Source organism: Stomoxys calcitrans, chromosome 2 (assembly GCF_963082655.1).
Source record: "Stomoxys calcitrans chromosome 2, idStoCalc2.1, whole genome shotgun sequence".
Classification (NCBI taxonomy): Eukaryota; Metazoa; Arthropoda; class Insecta; order Diptera; family Muscidae; genus Stomoxys; species Stomoxys calcitrans.
The window spans coordinates 77,440,728-77,457,574 of NC_081553.1; the positions used below are offsets into that span (position 1 = coordinate 77,440,728).

At 39.2% G+C, this 16,847-nt stretch overlaps 1 protein-coding gene across 3 annotated transcripts; it reads right to left on the minus strand.

Annotated features, from left to right (window-relative positions):
* Positions 1–13,624: 13,624 nt before the first annotated feature.
* Positions 13,625–16,476, minus strand: LOC131995172 (uncharacterized). Of its 3 annotated transcripts, none has more exons than XM_059363334.1 (3): positions 15,635–16,476; positions 13,926–15,535; positions 13,625–13,849 (listed from the first exon to the last, which is right to left on the minus strand). In XM_059363334.1, the coding sequence occupies exons 2-3, from the start codon at positions 15,487–15,489 to the stop codon at positions 13,629–13,631; spliced, it is 1,785 nt and encodes a 594-aa protein (XP_059219317.1). In that variant the 5' UTR covers positions 15,490–15,535; positions 15,635–16,476; the 3' UTR covers positions 13,625–13,628. The 3 variants fall into 3 exon arrangements, with proteins under 3 accessions (XP_059219317.1, XP_059219318.1, XP_059219316.1); XM_059363335.1 differs by having other exon boundaries at positions 16,416–16,475; XM_059363333.1 differs by having other exon boundaries at positions 13,926–16,476.
* Between the last annotated feature and the right edge of the window lie 371 nt (positions 16,477–16,847).

Sequence of the window (16,847 nt, forward strand, 5' to 3'; positions counted from 1 at the left end):
TCAATGGCTGCGTTAGCTAGGTCATATTGTCCGAATTGCTGGAAAGACTCCCGCAAAGAAGTATTCTGAAGGTAAACACGGTGGTACACGCACACCGGGACAACCAAACGGGACGACATTTTAGCTTAAAAATGTTTTTTGAACATGTGCGTAATAGAGCCATCCTTTACCACAGACGAAGTTCCAAAAAGTTTTAACATTAACGAATTAACATCAACATCAAGCGGTGGTAACTTCACTACTAGGATTCTACAGTGGATGGAAATAAATGGTGAATTTTTAGCTATTATCTTTTTGGTAACACTGTTTTAAATAGCTTACGCACGTTTCGCTGTTTGTGTCACTGTCTAACATCTTCAGTTTGTTCTATAAGTTAATCATAAATCGTCTACAAATTATCAACGCTTGCAAATTATCGAATTTTATTAATAAAATGCGTGCTCTGTGAAGAAAGTTCATCGCGCGCTTCTTCCATTTTACAAAGAAGCTCATTTTCGGATCAATGGGTACGTAAATAAGCAGAATAGTCGATTTTGGAGTGAAAATCAGCCAGAAGCATTGCAAGAGCTACCAATGTATCCAGAAAAAGTCGCAGTTCGGTGCGGTTTATGGGCTGGTGGCATCATTGGACGGTACTTCTTCAAAGTTGATGCGTATCGTAACTTAACTGTGAATGGTAAGCGCTACCCGGAGATGAAATCCAACTTTTTATTGCCCAAAATTCAAGAGATTGACTTGAATGATATGTGATTTAAACATGACATTACCAGATGCCACAGAGCAAGCGTAACAATAGATTTATTGAGAGGCGAGTTCGGTGACTGGCCAATTGGCTGCCTAGATCGTTCGATTCAACACCTTTAGACTATTTTTGTGGAGCTATGTTAAAGCTCATGTCTATACAGGCAAGCTCGCTTTAATTGGCGCATTGGAAGACAACATTGAAGCTTTTATTTGTGAGATACCGGCCGAAATGTTGAAACAGTATGGACTAAGTGGAGTCACGGTCAACATTTGCATGAATTAATCTTCAAACATTAAAATATAAGGACCGTACTATCGATTCAAATAAAGATTTCATAAATTTTTCTGAATTTTATGTGTTTTTTAACTTTCCTATAACTCTTAAATAATCACTCATTATAAGCAAATTAAGAAATTATGAAGAGACAAGGAGAATAAATTAATCAAGCGAACCATCTTTATGAAAAGATGTTTCGCGTGTTCTTGCGGTAAACAAAACATTTTTGGCTTAAAAATATTTTTTGAATTTTTTAGTGAATATTATTCAATTACTATAACAATTATTTCCCCATTTAAAAATATTTGCCTGTCGCAAGATTTTCCAAACATTTTATTTTTATGCGTGTATGCGGAGGGTACTAAAATTTTAATCAGTTAACCTCTCGCTAATAATTAAGAATTTATCTACTACTAAATCATAAACTGCTTCATATTTTTTCCATGCTCACCTTACCGAAAACTCATACTACAGCACATAACATAACTGAGAGACAACTACATTTAGATGCTTATCGATAACCATCAACCCATTGGCTGGGACATTGCCTGAGTTTGTCAGTTGCATACCAAATTCTACCTTTCGATGTTGTAGTTCCTCACAACCATACTGGGTCATTTGCATATACTACGGTCGGCTAGAATGTGTGACTTACAAAATCCATATCCGAATGCATGGACAAGAAATGAAAAGAAACCACAATACCAACGACATTCTCATCCTGGGCATGGCGTTTCAAGTGACGCCGACCAACGATGACATATTTTGAAAATTGCTCATGATGAAATCAAGCCTAAAATGCCAAAATGTTTACTCAAACCCTGATGACTGAGTGACAGATGAAACTCAGGTTTTGCATATTTGAAAATCTTGCTTTAGGCTTTCGACCATTCGATTTTGTAGGTCATGTGCCCAGAGAATCAGTCATTGGTATTGGCACACAAACCAACATAATTAACATAAGGAAATGAGGATATGTGGATGAAAGCGTTCTTCGAAATCTTGTAAGAGGGGATACGAATTTGTCTGACAAATTGCTCAGAACTAATCGTAAGAGCCAACATTAAATCATTTATTAATTGAGACCAACGTATTTGCATGCTATGCCAATGAAGGGAAGGGATAAGAAGCAGGACTTTTCGCAAAAGTTAATGAAGAACTTTTGCACTGTCACACTAACCCACAACAAACGTTTTGCGGCTAATAGAATGTCTTGTAAAAGTTAAATTTTTTCTGAAAATTTTATTAAAATTTGATCCTCTGAAAAAAAATTCGATTTTATAAGAATTTTCTTAGTTTATTAATATTCCTTGTTTCTCCCTCACCCCTCTGTGCTTGAAGTTCCTTGAATCATTCGTGACTGCTGGGATAGTAAAATTGTTCATGCATTAAGCACAACACCTTTTGTGAAACCAATTCAAAGTCATCACCCGATAAGGTTCATTCTTCACATGCACCTCTTTTAAGAGCACCATTGGCAATACATTGTAAATCCTTGTGGCATTGTATGGCAATGCACGAATGTCGACATATGTACATACATTAGAGTGACCCCAAAAAAAAAGTGTTTTTTTAAACGCATACCCTCAATTTTGTTTTTTCCTTTTGATTGGTAAACTTTAACCATTACCTACACATCTTCCAAAGTTGGATGTTGAGACCAGGGTTCCTTTTTTTCGCTCCGCTCCACGCTCCTTTACAATTAAATTGACAACATCAAGCAATATTCAAGCAATAATATATTAGCTTATATATTATTGCTTGATCACGATCGCCGTCTATATCTTTATAAAGCACCCATATTAACTGATCTCCCGTATGAAATTCTTGGGCCTATAGAGGGCGCGATTCTCATCCGATTTAATATTTAAAAATTTTAATTATGATGAAAAGTTTTTTCTTTAAATTTTTTAATGTCAGCGCCATGTGGACCAGTTTCAGATATTCATAAATTCCACCATCATTTGTGAGGGGCAATAAAGCTGAACTTGGTTTTGATGTTCTCGCCAGTACTGAAAGTCAGATACTTTTCGTTATACAAAAGCTTAGAAATTGTTGTACGATGCCCTTATTATTTTTTAATTCTGCCAAAAACAATTTTTGATTGGCTAGGATAACTACGTTTTCGCCGTATGTATTATATTGGGTTGCCCAAAAAGTAATTGCGGATTTTTCATATAGTCGGCGTTGACAAATTTTTTCACAGCTTGTGGGTCTGTAATTGCATTCTTTCTTCTGTCAGTTATCAACTGTTACTTTTAGCTTGCTTTAGAAAAAAAGTGTAAAAAAAGTATATTTGATTAAAGTTCATTCTAAGTTTTATTAAAAATGCATTTACTTTCTTTTAAAAAATCCGCAATTACTTTTTGGGCAACCCAATATGTCAGAAATGTATATCATATACGTTAGAGTTTTCTACAAGCCAAAGTGGTGACTGTTGTTTGAGATCTCTCGTGAGAGCTATATCCAAATTTTTTTGGGATCAAAAGGAACAACTACAAGCGTGCTAAGTTCGGCCGGGCCGAATCTTATATACCCTCCACATACTGGGCGATCGGTTTATATCGCAGCTATGTCTGGTTATATACCGATTTAGATCATACTCAGAACAATTATTGAGAGTCGTACCAAAACGAAATATGCAAGCCCAAGAAGCCTAATCGGGAGATACAAAATAAAACACTTCATGCAAAATTTAGGTCAAATCGGATAAGAATTGCGCCCTCTAAAAGCTTTTGAAGTCAAGACTCATGGTTGGTTCATATGGCAGCTATATCAGATTATCAACCAATTTAGACCATACTACCATCAAAACACCACGAGCAAAATTTCAGTCAAATCGGAAATCACGACCTTCTAGAAACTCAAGAAATCACGACCCAAGATCGGTTTATTTGGCAGCTATATCAAACCGATTTTATCCATTTACAATCCCAATCGACCTACACGATTCGAACCATATTTGAGTCGGATGTCGGGAGTCTTTAATCAACTCACTATTTAAAATTTCAACAAATCGGGTTATAATTGAGGCGTTTATGGGCTTAGATCCTTTAATCGGCAGATCGGTCTATGTGGCAGCTATATCGAAATATAGTCCGATCTGAACCATATTTGAGTCGGATGTCGGGAGGCTTAGACAACTCACCATTTAAAATTTCAGCGAATTCGGGTAATACTTGCGGCTTTTATGAGCTTAAGACCCAACTCCACTACCATATCCATTGAGATATGCAAATCGGGAATGGTCTGGATCATATTTGATTAAGGTCCTAAGAACTTTCCTACAAGTCACAGTTTCAAAGAAATCGGGCAACAAATCCGCTTTTTATGGGATTACGACCCTAAATTGGAAGGTTGGTCTACATGGCAGCGTTATCTAAATATAGTCTGATCTGGAACATGTTCTGTTCGGATGACGGGAGGGTTAGTACAAGTCACTGTGTCAAATTTCAGCGAAATCGGACAGAAACTGCGGCTTTTACTGGCTTTATCGCGAAATCGGCCTATATGGGAGCTATATCCAGATATAGTCCGATTCGGTCCATTCAAGAACTCGGCTTGCGCATGGAAAAAATACGGGTCTGTGACAAACTGCAGCTCAATATCTCAATTTTTCAAGATAACAACAGACGGACAGACACAAGACCATCGTTAAATCGTCTTGGAATATGACGACGATCAATAATATATTTACTTTGTAGGGTCGGAAATGTATATTTCGATATGTTGCAAACGGAATGACTAAATGAATAAACCCCCCATCCTATGGTGGTGGGTATAAAAAATGAAGGGTATGCGTTTCCCTATTTGCAAAACAAAAAAAATCCTCGTAGCGTGGGACAGTCTAATATACATGCATATACTCTTATTCCTTGGTTAGAACTTTAGAGAGTTTTGCATAATGAAATGTGTGTTTTATTGATAGAAATTAAACTGTCAATCGTAAATGTTTGTAATTATGACATTGCTGCTACTTTTATGACATGGCCCGTCATATAATTTACAACAGTACCAAACAACAGCTATCCAACTGGGTTTCGACAACAACAATAACAACATGAACACTGGCAACCACTGTTGTAACAGGAGCAACGACCAGGTAAAAAGAATGGATTGATCCACACTTTGGGTAGCACTTCACACGACAGGGGGCAGAGACAAGAATTCAGACATAATAGAGCTATAAAGCTTTTAAACGAAATTGAAACAAAAATTTTAAAAAATTCTAAATTTAAAAAAATCTATAAAATTTTAATTAAATGACATTTACAAATTAACATGGACAGACGGACAGATAGACAGACGGACAGACAGACAGACATACAATTCGAATCGGAAAGTGTTTCTGAGTCGATCAGTATACTTATCAATGGGTCTATCTCTCTTCCTTCTGGATGTTATAAGCAAATGTACTACGTTATAATACCCTGTACCACAGAAGTGGTGTAGGGTATAAAAATACTTGGATAAAAAGGAAAAGGAGAAGGAAGATGTATTCTAGTTATAGTTCGGTTTAAAAAGGTAAAAACTTGAGAATGTTCACATCCGCTAAATCAGACCGGTTCTCGAAGAAATGAGAACCTAAAGTGGAAATCTTTCTGACTGCTAGTGCGGGGCACACTCACATAAGGGGTTCTATAGTCTTTTCCTCTCCGATGTCCTCACAGCTTCTGTAAAAATCGTTACTTCCAACCTTCAGTCTGTTCGCATGTTTTATGATGAGACAGTGGCCTGTCATAACGTACACAATGACTGAGACGTCTGTTTTAGGCAGCGATGGCAAAGCACTAGACCCCTCCAAGTCTAGATTGGGCCACAAAATTTTGGAGTGTTCACAAACCCCGCTTTTGACCATATGTCATTCGTTGCGTCTTCAGTTTCTATGCGCCTCCATTTCCCTTGCACTTCCATTTCTCACAGATTTCGGTTCCCTTGGAGTGGTTTAGGTAGTTTCAACTCTAACAAGCTCGTCGCTCTACAATTCGCTGAGATATATCTGTGGCCCAGTAACCCGCCCCCGGAAAGCTATGAGATTCATTCTGAGAAACAAAGGAAAAGAAACAAGTCAAAGCGACTTTTGGGAACCCACCACCATAGATTCTGCTAAAAATTAATGCAAAATAAATTAAGTTGAAGGGCATAATTTTATTCTACATACCAAACTTCTGTCAAACTAGCAAAAATTAGAGCTTCCAGGAACCGAACATGAATGATCGAGAGACAGGTTTACATGGGAGCTATATCAGGTTATAGACTGATTTGGACCGTACTCGATACAGTAGTTGGAAGTCATAACAAAACACTACATGCTCAATTTTAGACAAATCGGACGAAAATTGCGGCTTGTAAAGGCGAAAGAAATCAAATCGGGAGATCGATTTATATGAGAGCTATATTAGATTATTAACAAATTCGGACAATACTTGCCACATTAGTTGAAAGCCATAACAAAACACTACATGCTCAATCTCAGACAAATCGGACGAAAATTGCGGCTTTCTGGGAATTAAGAAGTCAAATCGGGAGATCGGTTTATATGGTAGCTATATCACGTTATAGACCGATTTAGACCGTAATTGGCACATTTGTTTACAGTCATAACAAAACTCTACATGGTCAATTTCAGCCAAATCGGACCAAAATTGCGGCTTCCTGGGGCTCAAGAAGTCAAATCGGGAGATCGGTTAATATGGGAGGTATATCAGGTTATAGACCGATTTGGACTATACTTGGCACATTTGTGGAAAGTCATAACAAAACACCCGACCCGGCCGATACGGGATAACTATGGGCACCACACAGGCTGGAACTTTGAGCTCCGACTTGTCTGGTGCCCATCGTTATCGCCGAAAGCTTAGCTGAAAGCTACCGGGCGCGTCTTCAGGTTGCGGATGGTGGAAAGCTCCGTTTTTATGCGGGATAGCTGCAAATGCGGCCGCAGGCAGTCAACGATTTTCGAGAGGAGAGTCTCAGTGAGGTGTCAGGTGGCACTGGCTCTCAATTAAATACTGAGTGCCAATGATACTCGAAATGACAAGGCGAGTTATTGGCACCTTCAAATAACCAATGGCCAACATCAGCGCCTGTTCGATGCGAGCGAGCGAGCGTTGGATCTTGAAGCAAGCGGCTCGCCACAACGAGGGATACGTGTACAATCCCACAAAACCCAAGCGGTTGGGGCGCTGGCCAGTAACCCGCCCCCGGAAAACTGAGAACAACTATGAGAAACAAAGGAATAGTAAAAAAGTTGACGACCCACGCAAACGAAAAAAGGACCATGATTTGCGGATCTGGACCTGGAATGTCCGCACTATTTATAGAGAAGGGTCAGTATACGCACTGGCGGATGTATTAAGTTCAAGGCAGATATTACCGCCTTACAGGAAGTGCGATGGACTGGGAATGGCGTCACTACAACACCAAACGGTGACGAACCATACTATAGCTGCCATAATACATGGCATGAATTTGGCTGTGGATTTGTAACCACAAGTCGGAGACTGAAGTTTCCCACAGTGACACATGTCATCTTGAAAGCTCTGCTGCACATGAAACTGAACTACAAATCAAACATTCTGGATAGGGTAAGAAAACCACCTTTTGTCCTGTACACCTGTAGGAGAGCGTGGGTTTAAACCGCGTGTCATGAACTGGCTGTATATTTTCGGACCTATAATGCGATATGGTGTTGTGGTCTGGTGGACGGCGCTTACAAAGCCGGCCCTTTGTTCACTGAAGACGACACAATTTGATGTACTGAAGTTTATGCCACATCTTATGTCTCTGGACATTGTGGTTAGACAAATTGCGGCGACTACTGTTGTGAGGCTAAGAGAGCTTTCTGTTTGGTCGTGTGGCGACTACGGACACTGTGTTTTTCTTGATAAAATGTCCGATGTTCCAGGCAGTGCGGATTACACATCGCCTGAGCTGTACTGTACCAAAGTTCACCCATTGGAACTAAAATATCCCTGGTTATAGGAGTTTCATAGACATATATACGGATGATTGCAATCTAGACGACCATGTGGGCTTTGGGGTATAATGTAAAGATCTAGAACTGGTCATATCGAAGAGGTTACCTGACCACTCCAGTGTGTATCAAGCAGAGATCCTTGCAATTAAAGAAGTGATGGAATGGCTAAGATAAAATGTCATAACGACGATTGGCATAAATATTTTGTCAGACAGCCAGGGAGTCATTAAATCTCTGGGGAATATATTTCTGAATTCAAAAGCTGCCCTCGAATGTTGCAGATCATTCAACGAGATGACTGAACAGTTCACAATTCACCTGTTCTGTGTGTGAATTGTGGGTTACTGGGCCAGCGCCCCAACCGCATGGGTTTTGTCGGATCGCATTTGTATCCTTCGTTGTCGCGAACCGCTTACTACAAGATCCGACCCTCGCCTCCAGCCGCCCCTTACTTGAGAACCGACGCTGACGTTGGCCATTGGTTATTTGAAAGCGCCAAAACTCCTCTTGTCATCTCGAGTATCATTCACACTCAGTTGTTTATTAAGAGTCGGTGCCACCTGACCCCTCACTGAGACCCTACTCTCGAAATTCCTAACTGCCCGCGGCCGCATTTGCAGCTACTCCGCTTTCCACTATCAGCAACCTGTGGACGGGCCCGGTAGTTTTCACCTCGTCTTCCCGTGATAACGATGGACACCACACAAGGCGGAGCTCAAAGTTCCAGCCTATGTGGTGCTCATAGCTATCTCATGACGGCCGGGTGTATAAGAGTGATTTTTTTGAGGTTAGGATTTTCATGCATTAGTATTTGACAGATCACGTGGGATTTCAGACATGGTGTCAAAGAGAAAGATGCTCAGTATGCTTTGACATTTCATCATGAATAGACTTACTAACGAGCAACGCTTGCAAATCATTGAATTTTATTACCAAAATCAGTGTTCGGTTCGAAATGTGTTCATTCACCGTAACGTTGCGTCCAACAGCATCTTTGAAAAAATACGGTCCAATGATTCCACCAGCGTACAAACCACACCAAACAGTGCATTTTTCGGGATGCATGGGCAGTTCTTGAACGGCTTCTGGTTGCTCTTCACTCCAAATGCGGCAATTTTGCTTATTTACGTAGCCATTCAACCAGAAATGAGCCTCATCGCTGAACGGTGAATGAACACATTTCGAACCGAACACTGATTTCGGTAATAAAATTCAATGATTTGCAAGCGTTGCTCGTTAGTAAGTCTATTCATGATGAAATGTCAAAGCATACTGAGCATCTTTCTCTTTGACACCATGTCTGAAATCCCACGTGATCTGTCAAATACTAATGCATGAAAATCCTAACCTCAAAAAAATCACCCTTTAGAATGATCCACCTTGTTGGAATGATGGGCCCAAAGTAGGTAAATATTTTACCAGAGTTTACTAGAATTTAGAATGATTTGTTGCATTAGACCCATCGATAGCCTTGAAGAGAAAACTATTGTAGTTATCGGAACATTCGTTTTACTTATTGTACTTTTACCACTGTGCTCATATTAGATTTGAGTATGTCATTTGATTCAGAAAAACGATTTTTAAGTTTTCTCCAAGTAACGATATGCAAAATGCTGACATGCCACATTTATAAATCGTCTCCGATTAGGTATAGAGAACCATCAGCGACATAATGAATAGTAAGCGCTCTCAACGCTTGCCTTCTCTGTATGAGTAGTTATTCAATGGGGCTCATCGTCATGACTTCAAGTAGTATAATGGCAGCAACAGGTCCCTCTTTTGCCAGTCATTGCAGCTTGCCCCCACTCTCAGGAAAAGGTGGAATTATAAATTATGATAGTGCTCATATAAGACGCTCATGTAACGGCTTAAGAAGTTAAATTTTCATATCCCTTGCCTTTTACAACCCCCCACACTCTTTCTTTGAACAACACCATTAGTATTGCTGAAAAGCCCACATAACTGATGTTTTTACTGTTGTTATTCTCGTATTTGTTGCTTTAGAGTTTTATGAGTTATTGGGAAGAAGGAAAACATCGAAATTAATGATTTGTTATGACTGAACCCTCTCACTCTTCCCCAAATATATACACACACACACACACACATACATACATACTCCTATATTCGTATAGCCATTAATGCTCCCTCATCATTATGCACACACCGACTGCCATACATTTAACCCTAACTCTCAATCTCTGCTCTGTGGCACCAAGTAAAGGAGTGCTTCGGATTAATTTAATTTGTGTAGTGTTGCTGTTGTTCCTGGCGAAGGCAGCCAACAAAAATATACGAATCACCGGTGTAAGGTGTTATTAAAAGCCTTTAATATGTAAATAAACTATTAATCAAAAATTTCATTAAAACGCCTTCTGTTTACGTATTCGTTTCACTTGTAAAGAAAGACGACCATCATCAAATCAAAATCGACGGCAACAAGAAAAACAATCTAATCAGCTACACTGTGTAAGGCAGCCACAAACAATGCCGACTTTTTCCGGCCGCCTTTTGCCACAGGTGAGGAATTTTCGTTTGAAATAATGAGAAAAAAAATATTTCTTAACAAATTATGATAGAACCCTTTTGGTATGGTAAATTTCGAATATTTTTGTTACTTCTTTTTGCTTTACTGTAACTCATCGAAAAGTTACAACAATAACTTGTTAACAAAAAAGGCAATTTTCGAAAACTAATCAAAACAACAACTGATGCCAAAGCGAATTGCGGAAGTGTTTATTAAAGCAAAATTTTAATCACCATCGTATTTTCAAGCATATTTCAGTTTTATTTAATATTCATAAGCGTAATTGACCTATTCGTGGAAACTTAAAACTCTGTGATTTTAAGGTATAAAGATAGCTGTGCAATGGGTCGCCCATCTTGCCGATAATTGCCGATATTGTGATGAAAATCTTACCAGCAGAGATTTCTGAAAAACAAGTAAAAAAGCGTTAAGTTCGGCCGGGCCGAACTTTGGATACCCACCACCTCGGGTATATATATAAACCACCTTTTGTCAAATCCGGGGAAAAATGTATACCTTATGACCCCTAGCAGCTATATAGAAATATGTTCCGATTTGGACCAAATACTGATATATACAAGTCATTGTTCAATTGTGTAAAACAAAATTTTGCTCTTTTTAGTAGCTGTATCTAAAAATAAACCGCTCTGAACCATAAACGACACGGAAGTTACATCGAAAATTTTATCACAACTCACTGTCCCAAATTTCGGCGACATCGAACAATAAATGCGCCTTTTATGGGCTCAAAACCTTAAATCGAGAGATCGGTCTATATGGCAGCTATATCCAAATCTGAACCGATCTGAGCCAAATTGACAAAGGATGTCGAAGGGCCTAAGACAAATCACTTTCCCAAATTTCAGCAAAATCGGATAATAAATGTGGCTTTTATGTGTCTAAGACCCTAAATCGGAGGATCGGTCTATATGGCAGCTATATCCAAAACTGGATCGATCTGGGCCAAATTGGCGAAGGATGTTGAAGGGCGTAAGACAACTCACTGTCCCAAATTTCAGCAAAATCGGATAATAAATGTGGTTTTTATGGGTCTAAGACCCTAAATCGGAGGATCGGTCTATATGGCAACTATATCCAAAACTGGACCGATCTGGGCCAAATTGGCGAAGCATATCGAAGGGCCTAAGACAACTCACTGTCCCAAATTTCAGCATAATCGGATAATAAATGTGGCTTTTAACACCCTAAGACCCTAAATTGGAGGATCGGTCTATATGGGGGCTATATCTAGATATAGTCCGATTTGGCCCATCTTCGAACTTAACCTGCTTATGGACAAAAAAAGAATCTGTGCAAAGTTTCAGCTCAATATCTCAATTTTTGAAGACTGTAGCGTGATTTCAACAGACAGACGGACAGACGGACGGACATGTCTAGATCGTCTTAGATTTTTACGCTGATCAAGAATATATATACTTTATAGGGTCGGAAATGGATATTTCGATGTGTTGCAAACGGAATGACAAAATGAATATACCCCCATCCTTCGGTGGTGGGTATAAAAATGCCAATACCGAAATGCTACGCAAACAGGCAAGAACTTCGTGTGTCAGAGTACTTAGACACGAAAAGTTTCTTTACAAACATCGTCCACATATTAAAGTTGTTGCTCCACCGAGTGGAAGAGCTTTGGTTCATTCGTAAAAAGAGTAAAGCACAACCCATCGGCAATCCCAACCCTTGTTAAAGATTACCAATTATTCACTGATCCGGTTGATAAGGCTAATCTATCGGCTGAAATGTTTGCAGGGAATTCTTCCCTGGTTTTTAGCAATCAACCTCTCCCTGTGATTGAAAGTGTATCTAGTTCGATGCCTCAGATATTCTTCGAACACATGGTGTTAAAAGGGTCTTTGCGGATCTCGACGTTAATAAATCTCCAGGGCCGGATGGTATATCTACACTTGTCCTTTGTAAGTGTTATTCGACGCTCGCTCGTCCATTTCGCAACCTTGCTTACCGTGCGGGAGCTTCCCGGCTCGTTGTAAGAGTTGCGAACGTTCAGCCCATCCACAAAAAGAGTGAGGCGAACAACCCTGCTAATTAGCGGCCAATTGCGATATACTTAGAGTCCAATGGCCTTCTTAGCGATAGACAGTGTGGGTTCCGCAGAAATCGCTCTACGGGGGACCTAATGGCATTTCTGTCGGAGCGTTGGAGTCACTCTATCCACCAGTTTGGTGAGAGTAAGATTGTGACATAAGGACCATACAACAGGTTCAGAGAACATGTGGTCTTGGCATAGGCGGAGCGATGAGGACCACGCCCACTGGGGCACTGGAGACTATTCAAGATGTCCCACCCATTGACATACAGATTAAGTGTGAGGCAGCCACTGTGGCTATGAGACTTAAGGCGATGGGAGAATGGTACCATCGCGGTATAATCGAGGCGACGATAGGAAACTTGGAAGGAAAGGAAGAGGTTTCCGATCGGATACCTGAGATGAACCTTGAAGTCGAGTGCGAGGCACTGCTGCCAGAGTCACAGTCTTGGATTGACGTAACCCTAGTCTTGCCATCTGGAATGTTATGTTACACGGATGGATCAAAGCTGGAGGACAGAGTGGGCCTAGGGGTTTACATTGAGAACCCAGGGACTGAGATCTGTTTAGACTACCTGACCATAATACGATCCTGCAGGCTGAGATCCGGGCGATCGCGGAATGCGTGAAGTGGTGTGGTGCTAACGCAGCACATTGGTTCAAGTTCATTGAACGAGCGGCTAAAAATAGAAGAAGTTGTCGAAGGACAATGAAACTTGGCACATAGGCATTTTTTGTTTGAATCAAGAAAAAATGGAAAAATCAAAATGATCCGCCCACTTTTACGCCCACCTCCCATACAAAGTAAAAATTAAATTTTGACCTACGGCATTGTTTTTTGGCACATAGCATTTTTAAACACTCAGAATCATTTGTGTGAAATTTGAAAAATATCCGCCCACTTTTAATTTTTAATGCATCAATTCAATTTTCACAAAAAGTAATTATTATAATTGTAGAATGGGCTCCTGAAAATATATACCTGATCCGCCCACTTTTACGGCCACCTCCCATAGAAAAAACATGAATAAATAAATTAAGCATAGTCTTTTAATAATTTTTTAACATCATTATCGTACTCCAATTTTTTGATTTGCAGCTTTGAGCGAAATCTATTTATAAATGGGTCTGAAGACAATAAAAGGTTATGCATTACATCTTCATTAGTGGCTACACGTCCAATTCTTCGCGAATGATGTAATCTATAGGCTCTATAATCTTTATTCCTCGCTTCCTGAGCTTCTTCGGACAGCATACCTGATACAAACAATCAATTAAAATGTAAAAAATGAAAATTAAATCATTGAATAAGGGCCTTTAAATAGAGACATACCTATTGGCAGAATAGCTTCTGCTATAATTTTGCTACCATGCACCAGAATCTTATGCACAGTTACAGGCATGTAGTACCAGCCATAGAGATCAACAAACAACTTGGCAGTATCCATGCAATATATATGAAATTTGCTAGTGTCGACTGCTGCATTACAATTTATTGCGGCCAAAATAATTTTAAATCTATGTATTAACTCTTCTTTTATTCCAATTACGTCTGCAGTTTTGGCTGGATTTTCGAAAAACCTTCTTGCCGTATTGCCATCGTTTGTTGTGCCCATACCTTGCTTCACCGCGTCCACATTTATGCCCAGTGTCAACTTTAATCTCTTCCCAATTTCAGCTTTATTTGCCGCCATTTCAATTTTTGTGTAACTATCTGTTCTCCATTTTTTGAAACTTAGACGGTAAGAAATGTGCAGAATGCACTCCATAAATTTGATTCTCGCATGCAAGGGAGAAATACCAAACGCAACTGCTTCTTCCGAACATTTCCTCAAAATCACCGCATCTAAATTATTCATTTCTGTGGGCTTTGCTCCACATATGAAGCAAACCGCCATAGATGAACTTCCAGAAATCGTAGTAGCTACTTTCCCATCAATCATTGTTAATTTCAGTGTGTGAGAAATATTGAAGTTTCTGCTATGCAATTCAACGACAGTATTTCTTAAATTTTTTATTTCGTCATTAACACGACTGACCTCTGAATTTATAACTTCAGCTGTTTCTTGTATAAATTCAAATTTTAACGGTCGGCAAAATCTAGTTGATGATGGCTCTGTATTTCTCCAGCACATTGTTGACATATTATTACGCTCTGTGAGGGTCAATGGAACAAGTGACGTTAAGAACATATATTTATCGGAGTCATTTGGATCTGTGAATTTTTGATGGTATTCACTGTGTCCCGAACTTCCGTCACAGCCCCATTTTGAGAACATTTGCAGTTCGTTGGGGAGTTCTGTCACCTCATTCTCGGTTTTTGTCATCAAAATCCTGGTTACTGTATGATCTAATAACTGTTGTAGAGAAACTTTGCTACAACTTTCTTGCACCTGAACATTTGCAGGATAGCATTTTTTTTTTGCTTCCAGTACCTGATGGTAGGATGGGTAAATGTCGAATCCAATTTCTCTAGCTGAACTGCGCAAAACCTCATATTGATGCTTTGACAACGAAGCATCAAGTATCAGCCCAAGTGCCTTCTCCGGGGTGAACGCCTTAATGGATTTGTCTAAACACTCACTTTTTTTTGCGGCAGACGATATCAACACCATTGAGGTGTTTTCACAAAAATCTTGTACCTTTGTCCTCTTTGTTCGCGGTTGGCAATCCTCGAAGGCTTTTGCTGGACGTCCACGTTTAACCATATTTGAACAGCTTGGTGCTTCATTGTTTGCGGTATATTTGCACACTTTGTAGACATTTTTCAGCCAATTTTCATTAAGATCAAGAAATCTGGTTTTTATGCGTCTTGCTTTTTGCCATCTATCTTTGAACTTTGTAAAAAAGTTTTTTTTCAAAAATCCAGTAAAGACTTCAACATCCTCAGCAGTCATTCCTTCATTGCTATTTGCAATGACTTCGACAGTAACATCAATATCACTGTTGTTATCAATTAATATTTCGCAAATATTTAAATAAGAAATTGTTACATTTTCCATAATTAATAAAATTAAATCTTGATATCACTTAAAAACACACCTCTTATCACTGCACTTGCCAATGTAATGTCAATTAGCATATCAATAATATTAGAAATGTATACCCAAAAGCAGAAATTTAAATCAGAAACTGTATATTGTTGTTGGTACTTAATGTATTACTTATTAAGCTCTAACGGAAAAGATTTTGTGCAATAAAGAGAGCAAGACATAATGTGTAGTTGTTATTGCATGCAACAACATAATAAATGAATGATAACACAGCACCTAATAGTCTATCGCTTGATCTTCTATTGTTGTTAACAGTAAAGAATTATGGCAACAACAACAACAAGCATGAACGAAAATTCACGTTTTCTTACTTTATCACTTTATAGTTTTTACTGTTTCTTTTGGAAAGGAGCAGGTATGAGCAGCTGAATTTTTTTTTAGCTTTTAGCTGAGACTTCAAGCTGTAATTTGACGTCTTTCGTTAAACAGCGCTCCACAGCGCTAAAAACATGCAGTCCACTGAAGTTGATGAACATTGAAATTTTGATGTTGTTTATATTTTGTTCTACGAAATTTTTTATGTGGCACTTTTTCCAACTTTTTTTAATGCAAATCTCATCTATGACAATTGCCATTTACGAAAATATACAACAAAGTCAAATGATAAGTTTACTGTGATTGTACCAAAAGATTGAATATACAGTAAATTTGCATGCCATTTTAAACAAGCGAACATATATGAACTTGGAGCGTGTCTGTCCAAAGAAATACTAAATATATCAGCCTAATATTACGGAATCATAATATTCAACTATCTGACAACAAAATACCAAAAAATTATCCAAATCGGCGAACATGAAAAAAATGAATTTCGGCCACTCTTGAACCAATGTGCGCAGGGACGCGAGTGTGAACATCTTTACCGACAGTAAAATTGCCATAAGGCCAATAACAACCAGGACGGTAAGCTCACGAACAGTCTTGCAGTGTAAGAATGAGAATGAGAACGCCTTCTCTGAGGATGGCAAAATCCGCAGAGAGGGGGTGCCGTTCCATAACAGAGTTAGGGGAAATGAAAGGGCAGACGATCTGAGTTAAGGGAATGGGCGAAGAATGCGCATGCAACATTGTGGAACAGCGAAACGGTCAGTAGGACTGCGAAAATCCTATGGGGGGATCCAGATAGAAGACGAGGCTATTACTGAAAGGAAGCAAGAAAGAGGTCAGTATAGCTCAAGGTAACATAACGGAACACAGAACTA